This window comes from Lepidothrix coronata, unplaced genomic scaffold (assembly GCF_001604755.1).
Source record: "Lepidothrix coronata isolate B3197 unplaced genomic scaffold, Lepidothrix_coronata-1.0 Scaffold181, whole genome shotgun sequence".
Lineage (NCBI taxonomy): Eukaryota > Metazoa > Chordata > Aves > Passeriformes > Pipridae > Lepidothrix > Lepidothrix coronata.
Window position 1 is genome coordinate 1,269,398 of NW_016690361.1, and position 22,379 is coordinate 1,291,776.

Sequence of the window (22,379 nt, forward strand, 5' to 3'; positions counted from 1 at the left end):
TGAGCTCTTGCTTGGTATATCTTCTTCTCATGCTCAAACCACTGTGATTACTGCATTTATAGGTCAGGCCAGGGTCTGATTTTGTTCTCTTTTTACGTGTTGCTTCCTCTCCCTTTCATTTCCAGGTCAGGAATCAAAGCCTGACTATCAGGATCACTGGGAATACCACACTATATTCATGGGTGGCACATTAAGATGCTCTACACTTTGTGAGGCACATAAGCTGGTTTGAAGACCCAGTATTTTGGCCATTACAAAGTGCTTGGCCTTGTAGAAAGTATTTGGATGAACTTTTATGATCTGTAACATACAGAAGTTCAGATCAAATGATCTAATAGTCTCTTGTGGCCTTAATTTTTGCAAATTTATGAAACTGTATCCTGAGAAATGTAGTTCAGTAACTTAGCAGATTATGAACAGCATGAAATCAGAGAATATCCTTTGCCAAAATACACTAGGAATGTCTTGTTATCTGTTCATACATAACTTGTTCCAGATGAGAGAAACTCTTCATGGCGAGGTAGCTAAACAATAGATTAAGTACATATGCAAAAGAATGACAGACAGTAAGCTCTCACTTTGTTTAGGAAACAGTTTTTCCTTAGCTTAATCAATGTACTGCATTGCTAATAATTCTCTATGGAGTGGTATTCTTCAGTCAATCATGTCTTTGCAAGTACTTTGCAAATACTACTATTCAGATTTGTGTCTACCTTTCAACAAGACAGAAAAATTCATTATCTGTCCCACGGACCACTGACCTGTTCTTGCAGCCTGCAAAAAAAATCTCTTCCCAAGAAGTCCTATTACTTTTGGCCTCTGCATACCAAACTTGAGCTATGTGGGGGCCAAGCTTCCATATTCCTCAAACCATTTTCTGCTTGTCACCCTCCTGCTGGCAGCTCTTTCTCATCCACTGAGAGCAGTTAGCACCCATGGTACGAAGCCCTTCCTGCTCTGTCTGGTAAGGATGAGCAGCTGGGTTCCCACCAGCACAAGCCCCTCATGGGGAAACACAGAGAAAGTTCAGAGGCTCCCTTTTTGGTACTTCTACAAAGAATTTTGTCTTAGCCAAACACATACAGTATACTGCTTTCTCTTGGAGTTGTTTCTCAAGACAGGGGTCCTACTTTTCCAAGAGACACAATATACTTTGGCACTGTCTACCTTAGTGTCACATATACAAACAGAGCCAGTACAACAGCTCTGCTACAATATTTAATCTGTAAACATGTTTAAAGAGCAAATATTACACACCAAGTACTAGCATGGTCACCCTGCTCGAACTAACTTTTGATAAGTTATTACTGCTCAGCTGCTTCTCTGACATTATCAACACAGATAAAATCTCTCATTGGGGAAATTAAAAAGTACTAAATGCCAGTGACTGAAAGAAACTTTGTTACTTCAAACCTTACATTAAAATGACAAGGCAATCAAAGTTTGACAAGAAAAGCTAATTAGTATGCCAGCGATGAAATGTAAAGGATCTCCAGGGGATTGGTTCTGAAAAGTTTTATGTCATTTATGGGGCCTTTTTTTAGCTAATGTTGTCAGCTCTCATGGTGAAAAACACAACAGTTGAATTTCATTATTTTCATAGAAATTAAGGACTAAAATACCTTCACTATTTTCTAGGCGTCTTTTTTCCCCCCCTAAATACTACAGCATGTTTTAGTTTACAGCCAGGCGTATAAGTTCTTCAGGACACTACAACAAAAATACTCTAGAGTTATCAATGACATTAAAAATCCTATGGTTTTAAGTGGCTGTATGGTGATTATTGTGTTAGGTATTTATTTGGACATTTCTATTTAAAGTGTCTACTTATTATACTACACTGTAGTTACATCTCTCTTTTTTCCCCTCAACACAGATTGAAGTTAATCAACTGTCACAGTATAGAATTGGGGCTCACATAATAAAAAAAGACTAAAATCCCAGCCTGTGGAAGGTGAATCATGTTGCTTATCACCATCACTCATCACCAGGCACAAGGATGAGACCTTAAAGACAGAGGAGTGGAAATGGGTTTCTCCTCAGGGTGGCAGGGAAATCCCCTCCTGACCTATCTCACCTCTCCAGGTGCCCTTCAACAACTGGTATAAGGCCTTGGAATCTGAAGACCAGGGAAATGAGAATGTCAATGAAAGTCCATTCAATTTGGAGGGATCACCTAGGGCAGGGCAACCTACCCCCAACATCACAAGCTCCCCAATTAAGAAAAAAAGAAGGATGGTAATCATTGGTGATTCCTTTCTGACAGGAACGGAGGGCATAACATGCCAACTGTACCCAAACTATATAGAGGTGTGTTGCTTCCATGAGGCGTGGGTTAGGGATATCACCAAGAAACTTCCCAGCTTGGTATGGCCCACTGACTATTGCTTGGGCTTTTCCAGGTGAGTACTGATGAAGTCCCAACAAGGCTACAGAAAATCAAGAGGGACCTCAGGGCCTTGGGCAACTGGTCAAGGGATCTGGAACACAAGTTGTGTTCTCTTCTGTCCTGCCAGTTGCAGGGAATGATGGGGCAAAACCCAAGAAAATCATCCAGGTAAATACCTGGCTTTGAGACTAGTGTTACTGGTTTGAGATTGGTGTTACCAATTTTGGGGGTTTTGATTGTGGGTTTCTTTATATGACACTGAGCCTACCGGCAACAAACAGGGTCCACCTGTCTCAAAGGGGAAAAAAGGATCTTAGCTCAGGAGTTAGCAGGGCTCGTTCAGGAGGATTTATACAAAATTTGAAGGGGGATGGGGACATCAGCAGGCTCGACAGAGATGAGGTATGGGAAAGGGAGATCTATAGTGACCATCCAAGTAGCAGAAGGAGGCTTAAGAGGGGAGGCCTTCAGCAAGTACAAGCAGCCAAAGACATAACCACAAGACAGGACTATAAGGTGTCCCTGTGCACCCCCACTGAGACACTGACACAATCAAATACTTCCATAAAGTGTCTGTACACTAACACACACAGTAGAGGGAACAAACAGGAGCAACTAGAGATCTGTGTGCAATCACAGGGCTTTGACCTCACTGCAATTATGGAGACATGGTGGGACATCTCCCATGACTGGAATGTTGTCATGATAGGCTACATGCTTTTCAGGGAAGACAGACCTGGAAGGCGCCCTGGTGGAGTGGCCCTCTGTGTGAGACAACATTTGGAATGTATTGAGCTCTGTCTTAGAGTGGATGATGAGCAAGTAGAGCTTATGCGTTAGGATTAAAGGGCAGACTAAGTAAGGGTGACACTGTTGTGGGTATTTGCTACAGGCTGCCTGATCAGGAGGAGGAATTGGATGAGGCCTTCTATAGGCAGCTTGAAACAGCCTCAAAATCACAAGAACTGGTTCTTGTGGGGGACTTTAACTACCCTGACATTTGCTGGAGAAGCAACACAGTGAAGCACGAACAGTCCAAGAGACTCCTGGAAAGCACTGATGTCAACTTCCTGTCACAGGTGGTGGAGGTTCCCACAAGGAATGGTGTGCTCCTCAACCTCATACCAAGAAACAGAGAAGATCTTGTTGGATACGGCTTTGGCTGCAGCGATGATGGGATTGTGGAGTTCAGTATCCTCAGGCAAGGAGGAAGCAGGGCAGCAAGTAAGATTGTAACCAGGGATTTCAGGAGAGCTAACTTCAGCCTTTTTAAGGATCTTCCTGGAAGAATCCTATGTGAACAGGCCCTGCAGGGAAGAGGGGTCCAAGAGAGAGGCTGATATTTAAGGAGCACTTCCTCCAGGCTCAAGAATGATGCATCCCAATGAGCGAGGAATGAGGCAAAGGGGGCAAGAGATCTGTGAGAGAATGAATAAAGAACTCCTGTCATTACTCAAGTATAAGCAGCAAACACACAGGAAGCAGGGTCAGGCCACTCAGAATGGATACAGAGAGGTTGTCAAAGTAAGTAGAAATGAGACAAGGAAGGCCAAGGCCCACCTGGAATTAAATCTGGCCAAGGATGTCAAGGGCAACAAGAAGAGTTTCTTCAAGTAGGAAAACAAAGGATAATGAGGGCCCATTACTAAGTGGAGCGGGGACCCTGGTAACAGAGGATGCAGAGAAGGCAGAGTACTGAGTGTCATCTTTGCATTGGTTTTCACTGACAAGACCTGCCCTCAGGAATCTCTGACACAGAAGACCAGGTTAAAGGAATATTGGAAGCAAGACTTTCCCTTGGTCAAGGAGGTTTGGGTTAGAGAACACCTAGGAAAAACTGACATCCACAAGTCCATGGGACCTGAGGGGATGCATCCCTGAGTGCTCAGAGAGCTGGTGGACACCACAGTGAGTCAGCTCATGATCATCTTTGAAAGGTCGTGGAGGTCAGGAGAGGGACCTGAGGAGTGGAAGAAAGAAAATGTCATCCCAGTCTTCAAAATGGGCAAGAAGGAGGTCCCAGGGAACTACTAGCCTGCCAGCCTTCCATGAACCCCTAGAAAGGTGATGAAGCACCTCATTCTGGAGGCCATCTTTATCCACAGAACTGAGAAGAAGATGATCAGAAGCAGTCAGCATAGATTCTCCACAGGGAAATCGTGCTTGAACATGATTGCCTTCTATAAGAAAACAACTACCTGGATGGATGAGGGGAGAGCAATGAATATTGTCTACCTCTTCAGCAAGGCTTTTGACACTGTCTCTCACAACATCCTCACAGGCAAACTCAGGAAGTGTGAACTGTGTGAGTGGACAATGAGGTAGATTGAGAACTGGGTGAACAGCAGATCTCAGAGGGTTGTAAACAGGGTCCAATTGGAGGCCTGTCACTAGTGGTGTCCTAATATCTTAGATGGAGGGGCAGATCCTTCCTTAACAACTTCATTGACGACACAGAGCTGGAAGGAGTGTCCAATAGCCCAGAGTGCTATGCAGCCCTTCAGGAGGACCTTGGGAGGTTGGAGAGATGGGCAGAGAAGAATCATCAAGTACCATTCAACAAAAGCAAATGCGGAGTCCTGCACCCCATAAACACAACATCCTATGACCTGGACAGCATGTGTGCGCATTGATGGCAAAACTCAGTCTTACCTGAAAGTTAGCTGGTATTCTGCAATAACATGTAGAAACGCTATTCTACAAAATAAACTGCTCTTGATATCTTTACTCACTAATTCTTGATTACATATATTATTACATATATGCTTTCCTATTCTCTCTCATTTTTAAGGAAGAATTACTTCAGAAAATAAGGAAGCGAAACATGTTTTGAAAGATCAAGGTTCATATTCTTCTCACTTGTGAAAGACACACAAAAAAACTTGTACATTTTACAAGAACTAGGCTGTACACTAAGTCTCCAAGTAGAACATCACTTTTAAAAGGTCACATCATTGAAAATAAAATGAAAAGTAAAATTTAATAAGAAAGGAAGGAAAAGGAACTCAAAAGGTTAATAATCTATCTTTTAAACAAAAAAGGCAATCTACTTTTTCTCATTAAAACCTGACACACAGCACTAACTGAGGAGATTATGTTGTGAAAACATACTGCATCGCATGGTAATGCTTGATCGAGACCAGCAATCAGGAGCAAAAAGAAAGCACTGTTTCGTGATTATAATAGCAAATTCTGGAAGACAACCAAATACATCATCTGGTAGCTCAACAGCTGTTACAGCTTGGTAGTAATACCTTGGCATTTGCTATAAGCTATAACTTGAAAAAATTGATTTCTCATCTGCCAGAAACAAGAAAATGTTCTCCTTTTAACATTTCTGAAGTTTCTTTCACTAGAATACCGAGTTAATTGATCCACTTTTTTTTATTTTACTCAGTTTTTACCCTTGCTGCTAAGCTAACTGTGTATCAATTAGATTAAAAAAAATAAGTTTGAAGGAAAAATACTGAAGGTAACATAAATAAACAACGTGTGCTCAGATAAATCCAATTTTGATGACACACTGGGTAGTAAATAGCAGAAAATATTTCTAATTGTCCTCCTTGGTCATACAGCCATGATCAGTCACTCATTATTATACTTCCTATCTCCCTGAAAAAGGGATATTTTCAAAATAAGGTTTAGTACCTTTCCATATGTCTTGCAGTTAGTTAAGCCTTCTTTTTCCAAGTCAGAGGCAGTACACAAGGATGCAGGACTGAGACAATAATGCTGAGAATTGATAATACCTAACAAACCCAGTTTTAAAATTACTACTAGGTATAGGATATGAAAAGAAAGAAGGAAGATGCTTATTGCAATTTATCTAACTATATGAAATTGTTAAATAACTTGTCCTGTGTTTAGACGGGCTCCCCAAAAAGATCAATTTTCTAAGCACACAATACTTTATTTACCTTAAAGTAAGTATGCATCATAACAAGGACACGGACTACTTAAAATCTTTCAGCATTTCAACTATTCAATTTATTTTAGGGTTAAGTAAAAGCAATTCATCATAAATATTTTAGATTCTAGCATTTTACTTAGTTTTTGAAGTGTCATAAACAATATCTCTCAGAAATCAATATTCGCACAGTACATCTATGGGGAAAAGAAACAACATATACACAAAGGTGGTTTAAGCTATCAAAGAGATCTCTACCTTTACGCCTAGTGCAGTTTTCTTGGCCTCTGCTTTTAATCTTGTGGCTCTTAACATAGGCCTGGTTTTCTTATAATCTTGTTTTCCTAGAGTAGAGAAGCATATTTAATGAAAATAATGCAAAAAGAATATAAAGAATGTGAGCAGTTATTTCAGTTAAAAAGTCAGATACAACATTTTGAAAACATCCTACAGTCCATCACTTTAAACAGAAGCCACTCTGTAACACAGGGACTTGATCCATAGAACAATGATCCTTAAAACAGACAATGACAGCAACAAGCAAGAGCCGACAAATCAGCATAGAACCTATTACTCCAGAGTGACATCAAAATACATATATAGATAGATACCCACTACTACAATGTTTATTAAGTTGTTCAGTAAGAATCAGACAGCAAAGAAGTAGATTAAAGGTGCATGTTTTTCCCTCTGATTTAAATCAAAACAAAACTTTTCATTAGAATTTTTGTTGGTTAGTCATCTCTAATGCATACATAAATGTGCAATACAGGCCATTCTCGTGAATGTAAATGTTTCATTATTCTGAACTGGAACATTATTTGCAGGTATCAGAACTCACAGATACGCAGGTCAGTCCAAGTAAGTGCAGATCATTGCCCGACATCATCTGCTTGTAGAAACATGTTATACAGAAACTTCTAGATGTACTTTTTAGAAGTTAGAGGGACTATCTCTTGCCGCCACAGAGTGCAGCCAAGTGCCTGATTACCGTGAGTCCATATGAGCTGAGTTTAGAGGAGGTCATGCAAGTATTTAGAAATGGTATAAATAATTTATTTCAACTTAATAATGAAGCATAAAACACTTGATAACTCTCAGGGATATTTCTGCTTTTTGAAAGGACTGTTACTATGTAGCTTCTCTAAAGAACTGTAGTTTCTTTAACAGAAGCCAAGGTACAGATACAGTCAGAAAAGGAGGAGAAGGAAAAGAGGAATCAGTGAAGAAACTGCTCAGATGGGTAGAGCTTCAGTACAACCACTCTGGCTTTTCAAAAGAGTCCTTTCTGGTTTTTGCCTCCTAATGCATACATGCCCTTTTGTCCTTTTTGCCTGTTTCTAAAGCTGGGCTACAATGCTTAAAGCAGAATGTCTTCCCACTTTTAAATCACTTATTTTACCTATCTGTACATTAGCTTTCATTACTGTTACAGTCAAATAACCTTTCCTCTAAAACTGTGCCCTATTTGCCCAATGAGATGTGATCTTACATTCATAACCAATAATGCAATCTTCTTATTTTATGGTCATCTTCAAAGCTGGGGTTTTATAGAGCAGTGATGAAATTCTGAAACATGAATTGGAAAGGAAAGGTCTTCTCCAGTGATATACTGGATTCATGGAAACAGACTTCTGCCTTTGTCTACTCCTCCTATCACTCTGCTCATACTCAATACAGAGATCCTCTCTGTAGGATACTGTGGATGCTGAACTTGCATTACAAATTTGCTTTCATTGTATAATCTCTCCTCAACCCTAGGGATTATATACAGTGAAGGTCTCCGTATTATCCTTTGGCCAGATATTATTAATAAAAGACTTGAAATAACTTAAAAATACTCAATGACAAAAGTAAAAATAACTGAAACCATGTGTACTAGGAAAAAAAAAAAAGCAGAATATCTCCAAGGAACTTTCTTAGAGGACATAGTGAAGAAAAGATGACAGAATGATGATTTATGTCTGATGCTCCAACATATTCATCCAGTCAATGCACCTCATTAGAAGGACAGGACAGTATTATTCTTCAGAATATATATGATATCTGATAATAGGATGCATAAGAAGTACAGTACATTTTTTTGAATAGTTAGGGAAAGAATTGCAGAAACCACAATAATGGCTAAGTCATGAGATGAAGCCAGCCAGACACAGAACATGTTTCTTCTCCCTGAAGTCCTGCAGTCATGCTTCTGCTATGAAATAGTTAAAGACCTGTCAGAATTTCCATTATAAATGGCAGGAGTTTATAACTCTTAAAAATACACTCCAGGCTGAAATTTGGCATAGATATACCCAAGCCTTGAATTTTTTTGTTTGTTTGTTAGGAGCCAACTTTTGTAAGTGGTGCAGCTGTTCTTACTTACTTGTGAACAAACCATAGAAATTTATCAATCTGAGATGTCTGAAGCATGAAAAATATATTCATTTAGAAGTATATAACTGACAAGCGCTAAGTTCAGTCTCGGCTCTCATCATTCAGGTTTGCTCCCATCTCGAGTAAATGAACTAGGACAGTCAGAGGTTTCCCTTCCAGTGACAATGGCATCAGATAATGAAAATTAGAAAGCTTTGTAAGGTCCATTAGCAATGGGAAACAAGTCAGCTAGTGAAACCCACTTCCTCTTCCTACCATTGCCCATTCTCCCTCCTCTTCTCCAAGGCTCAAGTCTGAAGGTGACAAAAGCAGGGGTAAATATTTGCACAGGAGACCCAGTCTGTGAGCTACATCTATTGGCAAGACCACATCTATTCATTGAAAAGGGAAAGCTTATTGGTGCTCTTTCCCTTGGTTTCAGGCACCCGGCTACTGTTTATTCCAGTATCATGGCTAAAACTAAAATTGGATTCTACTTATCTAGAGAATACTTCTAGATTTATATTGTCTGATATGACCAACTAACCCCCCTATATAACAAATAGGCTATTTTAATGCTGGTAGTTCTCCAAATCCAAGCACCTGCCATTAATTTACCACTCACACTGCTAAATGTGATAGCCAAAAGGAAAAAACAAACAAACAAACAAACTGTGGTAAGGAAAAGCTCTGAGTCCACCAAATGCAAAAGTTTAAAAAGGGCATCTGTGGACTTCTTTGTAATGAAAACCAGATTCATCAACAGTACAAAAAGACTCCTAAAACATGTGAACTTTCTGAAGCCTTGGGAAAGACATCTGCACTACAGGACTATAAAGAAGTATGAAATGCAAAGCCCCTGCCATGTGAATACTGATCATTGCCACCTGGAAAATAAGCAGAAATAAATAATACAGGCTTCCTACAGCCTCCCCTCTTTTGGGTTTGCAAAATACAGTTGGAACACTTATATTCACACTCTCAATGTTTTCTACTTTTATCTCATTTATCCTGCAAGCTTTCTTGTACATTTATCTGTCAGAGTCATCAGCTTAAGCTATTTCTTCTTCCCAGGAAGTGATTGTCAAAGCCAGTTAAGACGGACTCATCAGACAAAGCCCCATTTGTCTGCTTTACCCAATGCCTATCTGAGACACTGAGTTTTCCTGAGGGAACATATGAAGACAAGAAGAAGCCAAAAGATAGAATTGGAAAATTTCCAGACAAAATCTTACTTTTTTTATTACTTAAGCACAGTTCTTTCCTCTTCTACTTTTCATTGTTGTTATTGTCATCACTCGAAAGCCAGCTTTCCTTTTTTTTTTTTTTAATACTCAATTTCTTTCTTTTTTTTTTTTTTTAAATGTGCCACTTTTTTCTTTTTCCAAGTCCACCACTTCCTTTTCACTTTTAAGGCCAAAGAAATAGTTCATGATAGGGCAACTTTTCTTACTGACTACAGATATTACCACTCTGCTCATCTTGCCTCCTGCCAGGTACTCTCAAGACCAGATGCAAAGATCATCCACCTTTCCATTCAGTGTTTGAAGTACCCTTTGCCCTTTGGAGGCTCTCCAGAGCTCACCTTGCACCTCGCCCCTCCCTTCCATATTTCTTGCACAGTTTTTTCTGCTCCTTTGGTGGCAAAGTGACCTCAGTAGCACTGGAACTGAGTTGTGCCCTGTTTAGAGATCCCGCCAGGAAAACTTCCAACAGGTAGAAATGAAGTCTATTCTACTAGCTGTAGGATTAGAAAAGGGTGAAGATAAGGGTGAAAACAGAGTTTTTAGCTGCTAAACACAGCTATATTGTGAAATATGCTAAAGGATGTCTCCTTCACGGCGAATATTAGGGATTCATACAATATACACCATGAGTTTGTTTGCTTCTCTTCATGTAACTAGGAATAATAATCTATGGATTTCACAAGAATTTTTTTATTTAACTCTGCTTACAAGGAAAATTGAGATCCCATATATACCTTCTATTCAATAGTTTTAATACATATTAGAGATGACCTGATCTTGTATATTGAGCATTCTTTTTTAAGTAAACCTCCAGTGACGCAATGATAAATGCAAAACTTAAACTAAATAATATGTATGAGTTAGACAAGTTCATTAAGTTCTGGGTTAATTTTTTTTCAGTCTACAGAAATACTGTGACACTGCCAGGTAGTATGCATTACACTGTATTTTGCATATATACTGAGCTCCATTATACATGTAACTGAGAATACAGCATGTTGAGAACAACATTTAAGAAAACTGACTACATTTAAGATTGTATTTAACGATGCTGCTATTTAAGATACAACTTGAACAAATCTGTAGAATAACTCCACAAGAAAAAACATTATATTTCCAACCCTTCTAGATATTTCTAGAATTCTTTCATTCTAACAATAGCTCATTACTGGAATTGAATAACAGACTGAAGACTGTCTCTCTGCTTTTCAATTCATCAGGCTTAAGCAGAAACAGGACTGCTTCTTTGGCCTTTGTTGATGCTGCTGTCCAAGCTTATTATCATATGAATATCTAGTTATTGTTTTATAAATGTTCACATTTCAGGAGCTCCCTGCTTTCTTTTCTCTCAGCAGACTTCACAATATCCACCTTCATTATCATCATGTGGCAGCATTGCTCTTCGCCTGCATTTGCTACTTTAAAAATTAATGCACTGCTATTTTCTGAATACTGTACTGCATAAGCTGCTTATGAGTACATTATGCTATCAAGCAAGCACATGCAGAAAAGCTTCCTAAACTGTTATTCTTTCAGTGAAAATACAGCTGGTTCTGCTTCAAAGGCACTTCTTTTCACCTGCAAATGGACTTGCTCCTACACTTATTCCTCAATTCATTGTCTTTTATTTGTGTCTGCAAATCTGTAATTGCCTTTAATTAGAAAAAAGTAAATTCAGTGCTTTAATCTTGCAAATACATTCAATCATAATTCTGTCTGGGATGAATACCAAGTTCTATTCAATGACTGATCTTTATAACAAAGGTATATAAATTTATTGTCCATTTATATAGACCACACCAATTAAGCCACAATGGAAAACCAAATAGATAAGAGTCAAAATATTTGAAATGAGGAATGTGCAATCTAAATTTAATTACTCAGACAAATAATTTGAAAATGAGTTATTTACAGCATGCCAAAAAACCTGACAGATAGTAAAATTTGCTAATCAACATTACAGATTTAAAATTCCTTTCAACACTTTCACCAACAAACTGCTGTCCTCAATCTTTCTATGCTGGTATTCAAGTCATAATCAAAACATTAGTAAGACATTTTCCATAGAGTAGCAATCCATTTAATACGTTAAAGTATTGTTTAATATGTAATAAAACTAAAACTACTGGGTAAATTTTAGTTACCAATAGTAGTTTAACTAAAGTACATTAATGTAACGGATGCTGAAACCCATACTAAAATGCATACACAGTTAATCAGAAATTAGAGGCAGACTGTGGTAAGCTTTACTGTCAAACTGGAAGTGTGAAATCACATACCTGGTTAAACCAAAATCAATGTGTTTATCATGATCACTGATATGAATTAGTGAAGGTTTCAAGAACCCTACACAAAATCCCACAGAACATAGCTCAGCTATGACTTGGTTGTTCCCAAGCCAGTTACCAGTGTCCATACTACAGAGCCACTGTGGTGAAGATATACCAGAATTAGCACACTGCTTCTTCAGAACTGTTCCTGTGTACCAGATGCGGTCCTGCTTTAAGCTACAGTCTCTGGGGATCATATGGTACATCCCTCTGCTCAGAACAGAGCCAACTTCTAAACTGGATTCAACCTGAAAGTCAGCTCAAGTTACTATGGGAGTAGTCTAGCTGAGTTTATCTAGTTGAGTTTTGAGTATTTCCAAATGTGGGGATTTCAAAGCCTCTCTGAGCAACTTTTTCCAACACTTGACCATCCTTCTGGTAAAAATATTTTCCACCTACTTAGCGGGATTTCCATGTTCTAACTTGCCTCTTGTCCTGCCACTGTACCTCTTTGAAAAAAGTTAAGGCTTCACCCTGTCAGTAGCCTCCTATTAAGTATTTGCAACAGCAGTAACATCTCAGCTGAGCCTTCTCTAAAAGCTGAAAAGACAGCTCTCTCAGCCTCTCCTTGTACATCCTGTGCTCCAGATAGACATTTCAACCATTCACTGGACTAACTCTAGTATGATCACATCCTCCATCTAGTTTTCTTGAAGATGAGCATGGCATTTGCCTTTTTCAAATCATTGAGGAACCACTTCCCTGGAACCAGCTAAATGACTGAAAACTGAGGGAGAATTTAGCCATAAAATCCCATTGCCTGAAGTACCTTAATGTAACTATTGTGCATCAGTGGAATTCAGTAGGGTCTGTAAACAGCAAGTCAATGGACTAAAAATTCAAATTTGTACTATCAACAATTTCATAACTTTACATTGTTTTTTAGTAGGAGGGAATACAAGCATTTTTTTTTCCTATGTGCCCTGGGACTCTTCAAAACTGAGCTCATGCATAGTAGTAGAACTTTTCAGTGCCTTTCTAAATGCCAGCAAGTTAGGTGTCTGGCATGGGAAGTGTTTTCTGAAGTGCCTTGTAATATCATCCAGATCCATAAAAGTACCGAGGTACCTAGCTCCTAAGGTGCATGTGTAAGTATATGACTCTACGATCTTTGAGACTTTAAACCAGTCACTATATATTCACTGAGTAACAGAACTTCAATCCAGTGAAACTTTGTGAAACTCTACTCACACACAACACATCTTAAACATGCTTGCCTCATTCATAACACTCTGGAAATAACTATTCATAAAACTGGAAATAACTATTTATTGAGATGTTCAGGAACCTCAGAAAAACAAAACTCCACAGGAATTTCAGGCCTAACTTCATTAAAAATCAGTCAGAAAATCATACATCGGTAACAGTTTTATAACCTACATCTGAGAATCAGCAGTACTGCCCTAGCTTACATCTACAGAAACAAGACCAAGCTCTCAAGAATTTATTATTGTTTTTTTGTGCTATTAGTGTCACACAGATGCATTCAATGAGCTTTCTTTTCCTGAGAAGCGGAAGTGAGATTTTCTTATTTTTAATTGCTGTGATTCCAAAGGGAGTTTTTGGGTCTTAGGTTAACAGAAAGATTTTGATCTGTCTTATATCTACACAAGAGCATGTCTGTACTCAGAAAAGGCATGAAAACCCCCCACAGCCTCTCTATTTTATTCAGGTTTAATGGCAGCTCAAATCACTGACCATTTTTCAATCTTGAGAGACAGAACAGCTTGACACTAATAATACATTTGCAAAGGACACATCATCATTTAACACAACATTAAGTGCTCAGGGACAACTTTTTACCGTAGACACAATGTACTCTGAGCTCAGGGTTGACATTTAATGCTACAAAGATAATCCAACCAGTCATTCATGAGGGGTAAATTAATTTTCAAGCAACTATATTTCAGCTTTAAGCCAACAAGAAGGATGCATTAAAATAAGTTCATTTTATGCTGCATGCAAGATTAAAAAAAAACACAGAATATAATGCATTCTTAATAAACCAAAATATAGCCATTTAATTATTGCTATATTTCCCTCATTTAAACCAGTAGTCTGGTAATATTTGTTAAATATAACATTCTAACTGTAAACAGAAAATCCCTCAGAATTTGCTATGAGTTGCCATGAAAAGCAGAATTTCATTAAAAAATATGTTTTACATTTAAAATTTGTGTAAAGGCATACACTGTAATCAGTAATTCAGAACATATTTAAAAGTAGCACCTTTTCTGATACTTTTTTAAGGAGTATTTTAAAAATTGATATACGCATTTAAGTAAAGTAATTCAGGAAACTGGTTATCAATAATGTACAGAACAAAAAATAACATCAGCACTTTAAATAAACTAATTGTTCAGGTAATTTAATTGTTTTCAATACCTGTATAATGTACTCAACTGCAAGACTATAATAAACGATCTGAAGAAGAGTACTAAAATATTGATGCTTACTAGGTATAATTTGATAGGCAGTCCTTTCTCATGCCTTTCAGTGCTAAACTATCTGTTGCAATCTTATGCTCAAGCCCAACAGGTGCATGCCTACAGCCATTAAAAAGTACTGGCTCCATGCCAAAGGAGTAGATTCCACACACATGATGGCAGTTCAAGTAACCTTTCCAACAATCTCCATAATATTTTCCACTCAAACAAACAACTACGAAAACAATAAATACCTTTCTTAAAAATAAATTAATACAAATAATTTGAAACAGATCACTGGGTGGGTGTTTCACTTCTTTCTTCTCCACCTACATAATATATACATACATTGAAGTGCACACCTAGTTTTGAGCACACTTTTATTACTTTGCTATGGAACAACTACTAGCAGTTACATTTTCATATAAGCAACCATATTTTAGTATTAATTCTGAAAATGAGAAAACAAAAAAAATACTACTGCTTAGGAAAGACTATTTATGAGAGCATGTAGTGACAGGACAAGGGGGAATGGCTTCAAAATGAAAGTGAGTAGGTTTAGATTACATATTACAAAAAAATTCTTTACTGTGAGGGTGGTGAGGCACTGGAATGGGTGGCCCAGAGAAGCTGTGGATGCCCCATCCCTGGAAGTGTTTAAGGCCAGGTTGGATGGAGCTCTGAGTAACCTGGCCTGGTGAGAGGTGTCCCTGCCCATGGCAGGGAGTTGGAACTAGATGATCTTGAGGTTCCCTTCTAACCCAAACCATCCTATGATTTTAAGAAGTACCCACCATCATTGCAACTAAAAGCCATATTTTGATCAAACATTTGTTTAGATAATTTTTGGACAATAGAAACTATCATACTATTTAATTCACTATAAGAGGTGTGAAAAAGGCAGCATAAGGTGTGGTAAGAGGGACATACAGCACACAAAGAGTCTTTCTGCCTCTCTGAGACAGGTTGCACCCAGCTGCAATTTGCCTTACAGTGATTTTATTAACTGTTGGCTGCAAAAAAGTGGAAATAGACCATATTGGTATCTTTTATGTACACACTTTTCTTGCACATTCAATCATAGTCTGCCTGTGACTCTACTCACTGTTACAAACCCTTTCTCTAAGATTATTGCCTAAGCATTTCTTACCCATATTCAGTTTCTAGGTTGAACATTTATACCAAAGTTAAGAATTTTGCCCTTTTTCTGTTGGACTATATTCTACTTTTCCAAGCCATTTCACTGATTTCTCAAATTTAGTTTGAATTTTAATTTTAAACTCATCTCTTTACCGCCTCTCATACTGGTATAATTTTTCATTATCCCAGTGGCAATAATAATATTGGGCCCAGGACAGGCCACTGTGGATGCATTAGTAACTACTGAGAACAGCTTTCATACCACTTTGGTACCTATCTTGCAGTAGTTTCATATTCCTGCATCTCTAGTTTGTTTACCAGAATACATTGTCAGAAAGCCCTGATAAGGTCAAGTTGTATGGCACCTCTTCCTCTTCCTCATCAATGGAAAGTTTGCTACTCTGTCAGAGAAGAAAATAGAACTGATTTAACAAACCACATTGGCTGGTTTTGACCTCCTTTTTGTACTGTAGGTGCTTATGAGACACTGCCCCTGTCCTGAAGAGCTTACTGTGAAGGATGAGGAAGGTGTGTTCAATAATTTATGAATATTATATGTCCCATCTGTTTGCTTGTTATTGTGATGTTGGCTTTATAAATACCAGAGGTTAGCTCCAGTAAAAGCTGGCCTGTGCTTAGGCAGGAGGGTAGGAAAATACTAGTAATAGTTCTCCACCAAGCACACTTAAAGACAATAAAGGAAAACACAGAGACTGATGACCAGGTCATCCCATTGAATTTCCCATAATAAAGCATATCAGTGTAACAGATGTTCCACAAAACATCTTTGTTCTTCTTATCTCTGCAACTACGTAACCAGAAATTTCTGTCATTGTCTTATATTAATTACTTTATTTTCGCTTTAAGCAGAACAGGAGCAACTGAAATCACAGGAGAAGTCAAGGATACCCTACTGGGGCATGTTTTTAGGAAAAAGTCAGCACACATGTAAATTATTCTAATACCACGATCAAAAGGAAAGCAATGCCACCTTCCTTCTTTCCTCACTGAAGACAAAACCTGTTCAGCAGCCTCAGCCTATCTGAACCAGGAAGAAACTCTTCCAGACTACATCTCTGCTATTAAGCAGGATCAAACCACCCTTTGCATGAAAAATGTTTTCAACACCAGTAATTTGATTTCTAATTTACTCTGGGGTGTATCATGGTCCTGCCAGGAAACACCACTAACTCATTCACAACAGTGGTTGCTGAACAAGCACCACAGTATCACCAAGTACTGTAACAACAGTATTAAACCTTTTGGATAAAGAGTCATGGTGTTTCAGGAGAAGATGTCTCTCCCTCTGTTGTAGTTAACATCACACTACCTGATGTGTCCAACGTTATTAGATGACTGAGGCCTGTCCCTGGGGGAATGTCATAGTGGGACTGTGGCACCACATCAATCTGGAGTCATCCCTTCTCCCATGTCCCCACTTCTCCACAAGCACCCTCCCAGGAGCCAAAGACCTCACCAACCGCTCTATTATGGGGCTTTGCCTAAAGGAGGGATGGTGACAACCAGTCCAGGAAGGAAGGGACACAACCTGTCATCCACAGGTTTCTTTTTCCCAATTGGAACAGAGAGGTTGGAGGTGGCACAGAAAACCTTAGCAACTTGGGGAATAGATGAGGCCCTATGAAACAGAGTATAGGACTTTCACTGCAAATACCACATCACATCTGTTTCTAACAGTTTCAGTTTTTTGTTCTCATACTCCATAGTATGGCACCATTTGAACAGTATTAAAACATCACCTAGAATTAAATCATCTATCTGATTTTACGAAAAACAAATGAAGCCTTGCAGCAAACAAAGTTGCATGATGAACCAGGGACAGAGTCTCAGAGACAGCGGAGCTCAGGAGAAGCCAGAATCACTTCTCTCTAATGCTTGCTTTGTTGAGCTGAAATCCCTTTTAACATTAGCCTAAGTTTTTGCTGCCAAGATTACATTAATTCACCATCGGTCACAATGTGCTAAAGAAAAGCTTCCCTGGTCCGAACCAAGCAAAGCCTGGACTGAAGCTAGAACTTGTGGGGAACAAAGTAAATTTACGATTTAGTCCAAGTATGGGATTCATGTCGTTCACCTAGGAGTGGAAAAGCTGCAAGAGCTGAAGGGGACATCCTATGAATGATCACAGCCGTGTTTAAAGAGGGAAAGGAAGAAGTCTGGGAAGGAAGAGAAAACATCTGAGTGAGGAGATCTGCATGAAGTCAGGCACCAGAATTATGGCACAACTGCAATCCTGGATACCTTATCTCCTGATCCAGTGTCTTATCCAGTGGATATTACTTTTCTCAGAATTGAAAATAAATCGAATGCCGCCAAGGTGCAGCAATTTCCTACTAGTCATATCATTCTGGACCAGCTGTATATAACAAGACCCAGTTGTATATAACAAGACCCAAAATACAAGTTGTAATTTATTAATTCTGCCTAAGTAAAAGGCTTCCAGTAATACTGACAGCATTTGCAGTTCTTACTTCAATGAAGAACATTGCGAGGGATGCTTTGTCAGACCTATATATCACTGTCACTCCAGAAGTCAGTGCACTGACAGTCGTAGCAGAGGTGGATGTCACAGGATACTGTGAAAGTGATTATGTAAGATGGAAAAGCAGATTTTTGAAGTCTCACTCTAGCAAAGCAGAAATCAGAGGCTTTTAATGGAATTAGCCAGGAAGGGAACATCTCTTGTATACATCACCATTATCCCTTGGGATCCTAAAATTACTTGTGAGCAATAATCTCTCCAACTCACTCATAATTTTAGCACACCTAAGAACTACATATCTTCAGTTCGCTCATAATTTAAACTTCTTTCCTTACACAGAAACACGACCTGACAGGTCTTAACTAGCAGTGAATGACAGCAATAACAGCTTATTTAAAAGTGTAAAGGAAATGCATATTTATGAGCACCCAGAGTAATGGCTTATGGACCTCAGAACTAAAGGTGTAGTAATGTCTTGAAGGTATATTAGAAGACACAATTTTACTTTCAAGAGCCAAACTGGGCTACAGTCAGTGATGAGATCGCTGTTAAGATAATAGGATAGAGGAGCCTGTCTAACTTTTAAATTTATTTTTAATTTTCCAGATATACTACTCCATCTTTTTCTTTTCCCTTTCTGAAAGCTCACAGAAAAGGAACTACATGTGTGTGCATAGTAAAATAGTGCCATCTTACTCCTTACTTCAGGACTGTACTTACTGCCTGACAGGTGAATGTCTGGTATCCTTTACAAATACTGCAATTTAAAACATACTGTGAAGAATAGTTAGGCTTCACTTCACACCTCCTCTTTAGGCATATAAATCTGTCAAGTAACTGCCATCAGTGATGGTAATGAGTTTATCTGAGACCCTTTGATTTTATTTCACCATTTGCATCAGCATCAGTGCTCTGTTGATGTTTTAATGGATAAAATCAGTCGGTTTCAGTAAGCCTTACTTTGACCATACTATATTATAAACTATTTAAATAGTAAAAGTGATGTACTAGGGCAGTTTATTCAAAGAAATAATGGTTGCTCCCAGCATCGTTTTTTCCAAATCTTTATTCCACAGGATGATCTTTCAAGTATGCTGCCTCTTGTAGGAAACATACAAAAGATGGAGAGACTGCTGAGGAAAATAGTTGACTATCTGGAAAACTATTTGATTAGATCAGATAAAGCATGGAGTTGTTTTCTATTCCTGAATCTTCCAGAAAAATATTGCATGACCTTGGGAAATCTCTTTTCCTTGTAAGATTTTGGTACTCATCAAAAACTCTTGAGATCCTGGTCTAATGGTACAATAGAAGTGAAAAACACTAATAAATGTTATCTATTAGAGATGATTCTCTGATGGCCTATATTAATTTCTTTTAAAGATTTTAAAATTACATTTACAAATATAATGAGAAACAATTAAAAAAAAGTACCTGAAAAAGTAACTGAATTTGCTCCTGACCCTTACAGTCAATTTCTTATTCATTAAAAATGTGTGTTAAATATTTATAAACCCATGGACAATGCAATTTCAGTTTCTGCAATTAAAAGCATACAAAATTAAAAAGAATTAAACAAAATTTAACTGTGCTTTGTTCCTCACAAACTGTATGTGAACATTGCTCCGATCACAAAGGTCCTGTGTACCATCCCCCACCTTCCCTTGAAGAAGTTCCTCTGTCTAGGGTCACATAGTGTAGTCTGGCATGTGACACAGAACATCAGTGATGTGTCAACAGTGATGTTCAACTCCATCTCCTTGGAGACAGTCCCGATGAGAAGCATCAGCAGAGAGAACCCCCCACCTCCCGTGGTGGTGGGCTCCGAGCAGACAGGACAGGCATTGCTCAGCACACATGACAGAGTTTATTTGTAAACTCTCTGAATGGTCCTCTATTGACATTTCTCAATCTGATTGATTCTGTTCTTTAACCATACCAGAAAGGACACATTTATTAAACATAACATGCAGAGTGAAGAACGCAGGGTTTTTTCAGTCATTTTTCAGTTCCTCACAACAAGAAGTTTGTCTCACGTTTGGAGTGAAAAATTTTTCTGAATGTCTCATTTCATAGATAGATAAATAGATATAGAAACACAGAACACCACCACCAAAAAGCCACACGCTCTCCCTATGGCCTGTTTTTCTACAGCTCCATTCCTCAGAAGAAAAGAGACACAACTTCACTTTCAGTAACAACACAGTCCTTGTGACAGACATGCTTTCCCTAGATCCAAGAAAAAGCCAGTGAATCTCATTATGCCAGGTTCTAAAAATTTAGCAAAGGGATTTTGCATATGTAGAATAGAAAAGACTAAATTATTAAAACAGTATTACTGCAACTAACATTTGAGTGAAACAGGCACACACTGGAAATTTACATCAAGTTCTTTTGCTGCAAAATCCAAAGGTGTGGCTGAATTACAATGCTAATTTAATGTTCATGTTTTAATCATGGAAGCATGGAATGGTTTGAGTTGGAAGGGACCTTACAGATCATCTAGTTCCAATGTCCCCTGCCTTGAGCAGGGGCATTCAACCAGGTTGCTCAAAGCTTTGTCCAACCTAGCCTTGAACACTTCCAGGGATGGGGCACTCACAGCTTCTCTGAGAACTTGTTTCAGTGTCTCACCCCTCTCATAGTAAAGAATTTCTTCCTAATATCTAATCTATACCTGCCTCTTTCAGTTTAAAGCCATCAGTAATTTTTTTTCTTATGATAAAAAGGCTATAGTGCAGCAAATGGACTCACTCGGTGATGTGCTGGTGCTTTAGTTTTTATTTTCTTCATAGAAATGCCATAAGAAGAGTCTTTAGGCACAGTCTTTAGGCACTGTGTTTTTAGTACAGCTACTGGCAAGTTCAAAGGTAGGCACTGAAAAGTCAAGGAATAAAGTTGTCTGCTCTAACATATATACCAGAATACAGAGTTTTATGTATTTTTATCATTTTATGATAAGGTATGCTGCTCAGAAGCCCCTTCCTCTTTCAGGAGCTGTGTAAATATGGACAGTAAGACAGATCGATCAAGCTGTATGTGCCATAAATGAGGCAAGGGACCAGTGGAAGATGAGAAATGCATTTATGGTTGGGTTAATAGATGAAGACAAGAGTATATTTTCCTCTCTCAGCCACATGTTTTGGGTATGATCTTAGACAAGACATTCAAGTTTTGATTCACCAACATGCAGTCCTAGGTAACAGTCTTCCTTCTTTTGGGTTAGGAAAAGTGCAGAGATTTGATGAGACAACACATGGCAATAATGTTACCCCATTCTTCTCTGAGGCCAGCATCCCATGCCATGATCAAATAGCAGCCTTAGCTGATACATGAATGTGATACGTTAGTGACCAATGATCCACAGAAATACATGTGCCTTCCTCACTTTCCACTCCAGGTGTTTACTCAGCTATAACCCACTGTATTGGGTCTGGCTAAGGTGGAGTTCATTTCCCCACAGCAGCCCTCACAGTGCTGTGCTTTGCATTGGTAGCTAGAAGGGTGTTGATAACACACCAGTGTTTTGGCTACTGCTGAACACAGCATCAGCACTGTAACATTCCTTCTGGGACGGGACCCAAGCTGACCCAAACTAACCAAAGGGATATTCCATACCATATGATGTCAGCTCAGATATAAAAGCTAAGGAAAGGAGCAGGAAAGCAGGCATTCATTGTCTCCAATGAATGATAAGGAACCATTACACGTCACTGAAGCCCTTCTTCCTGGGAAGTTGCCAGATATTGCTACTGATGGGAAGTAGAGAATAAACCTTGTTATCTTTCGCTTTTCTTTTGCATTCGCCAAGCTTTTGCTTTGCTTTTGCTTTAATAAACTGCCTTATCCCACCCCACAAGTTGTTTTCGATCTTACTGTCTCCTCTGTCCAGCTGGGAAGGGGAGTGATAGAGTGGCTGGGTGGACACCCAGCATCCAGCCAAGGTCAACCCACCACACCCACTCCAAACTAATATATCAACCTATTCCAAGATTTACTGAGAACAAAGCCCTTTCAGTGTCCCCCATACTGGTGCGCACTTCCAAGATCCAAGCAATTCCATGGTGAAGATTTCAGTA

At 38.7% G+C, this 22,379-nt stretch overlaps 1 protein-coding gene across 2 annotated transcripts in view; it reads right to left on the reverse strand.

Annotated features, from left to right (window-relative positions):
- TRIQK (triple QxxK/R motif containing) overlaps positions 1–22,379 on the reverse strand; it is a 62,311-nt gene that overhangs the window by 7,402 nt on the left and 32,530 nt on the right. For both annotated transcript variants that reach the window (XM_017830620.1, XM_017830619.1), the window contains exon 3: positions 6,555–6,640. In XM_017830620.1, the coding sequence (XP_017686109.1) occupies positions 6,555–6,640 (86 nt within the window). The remainder of the gene's footprint in view (positions 1–6,554; positions 6,641–22,379) is intronic.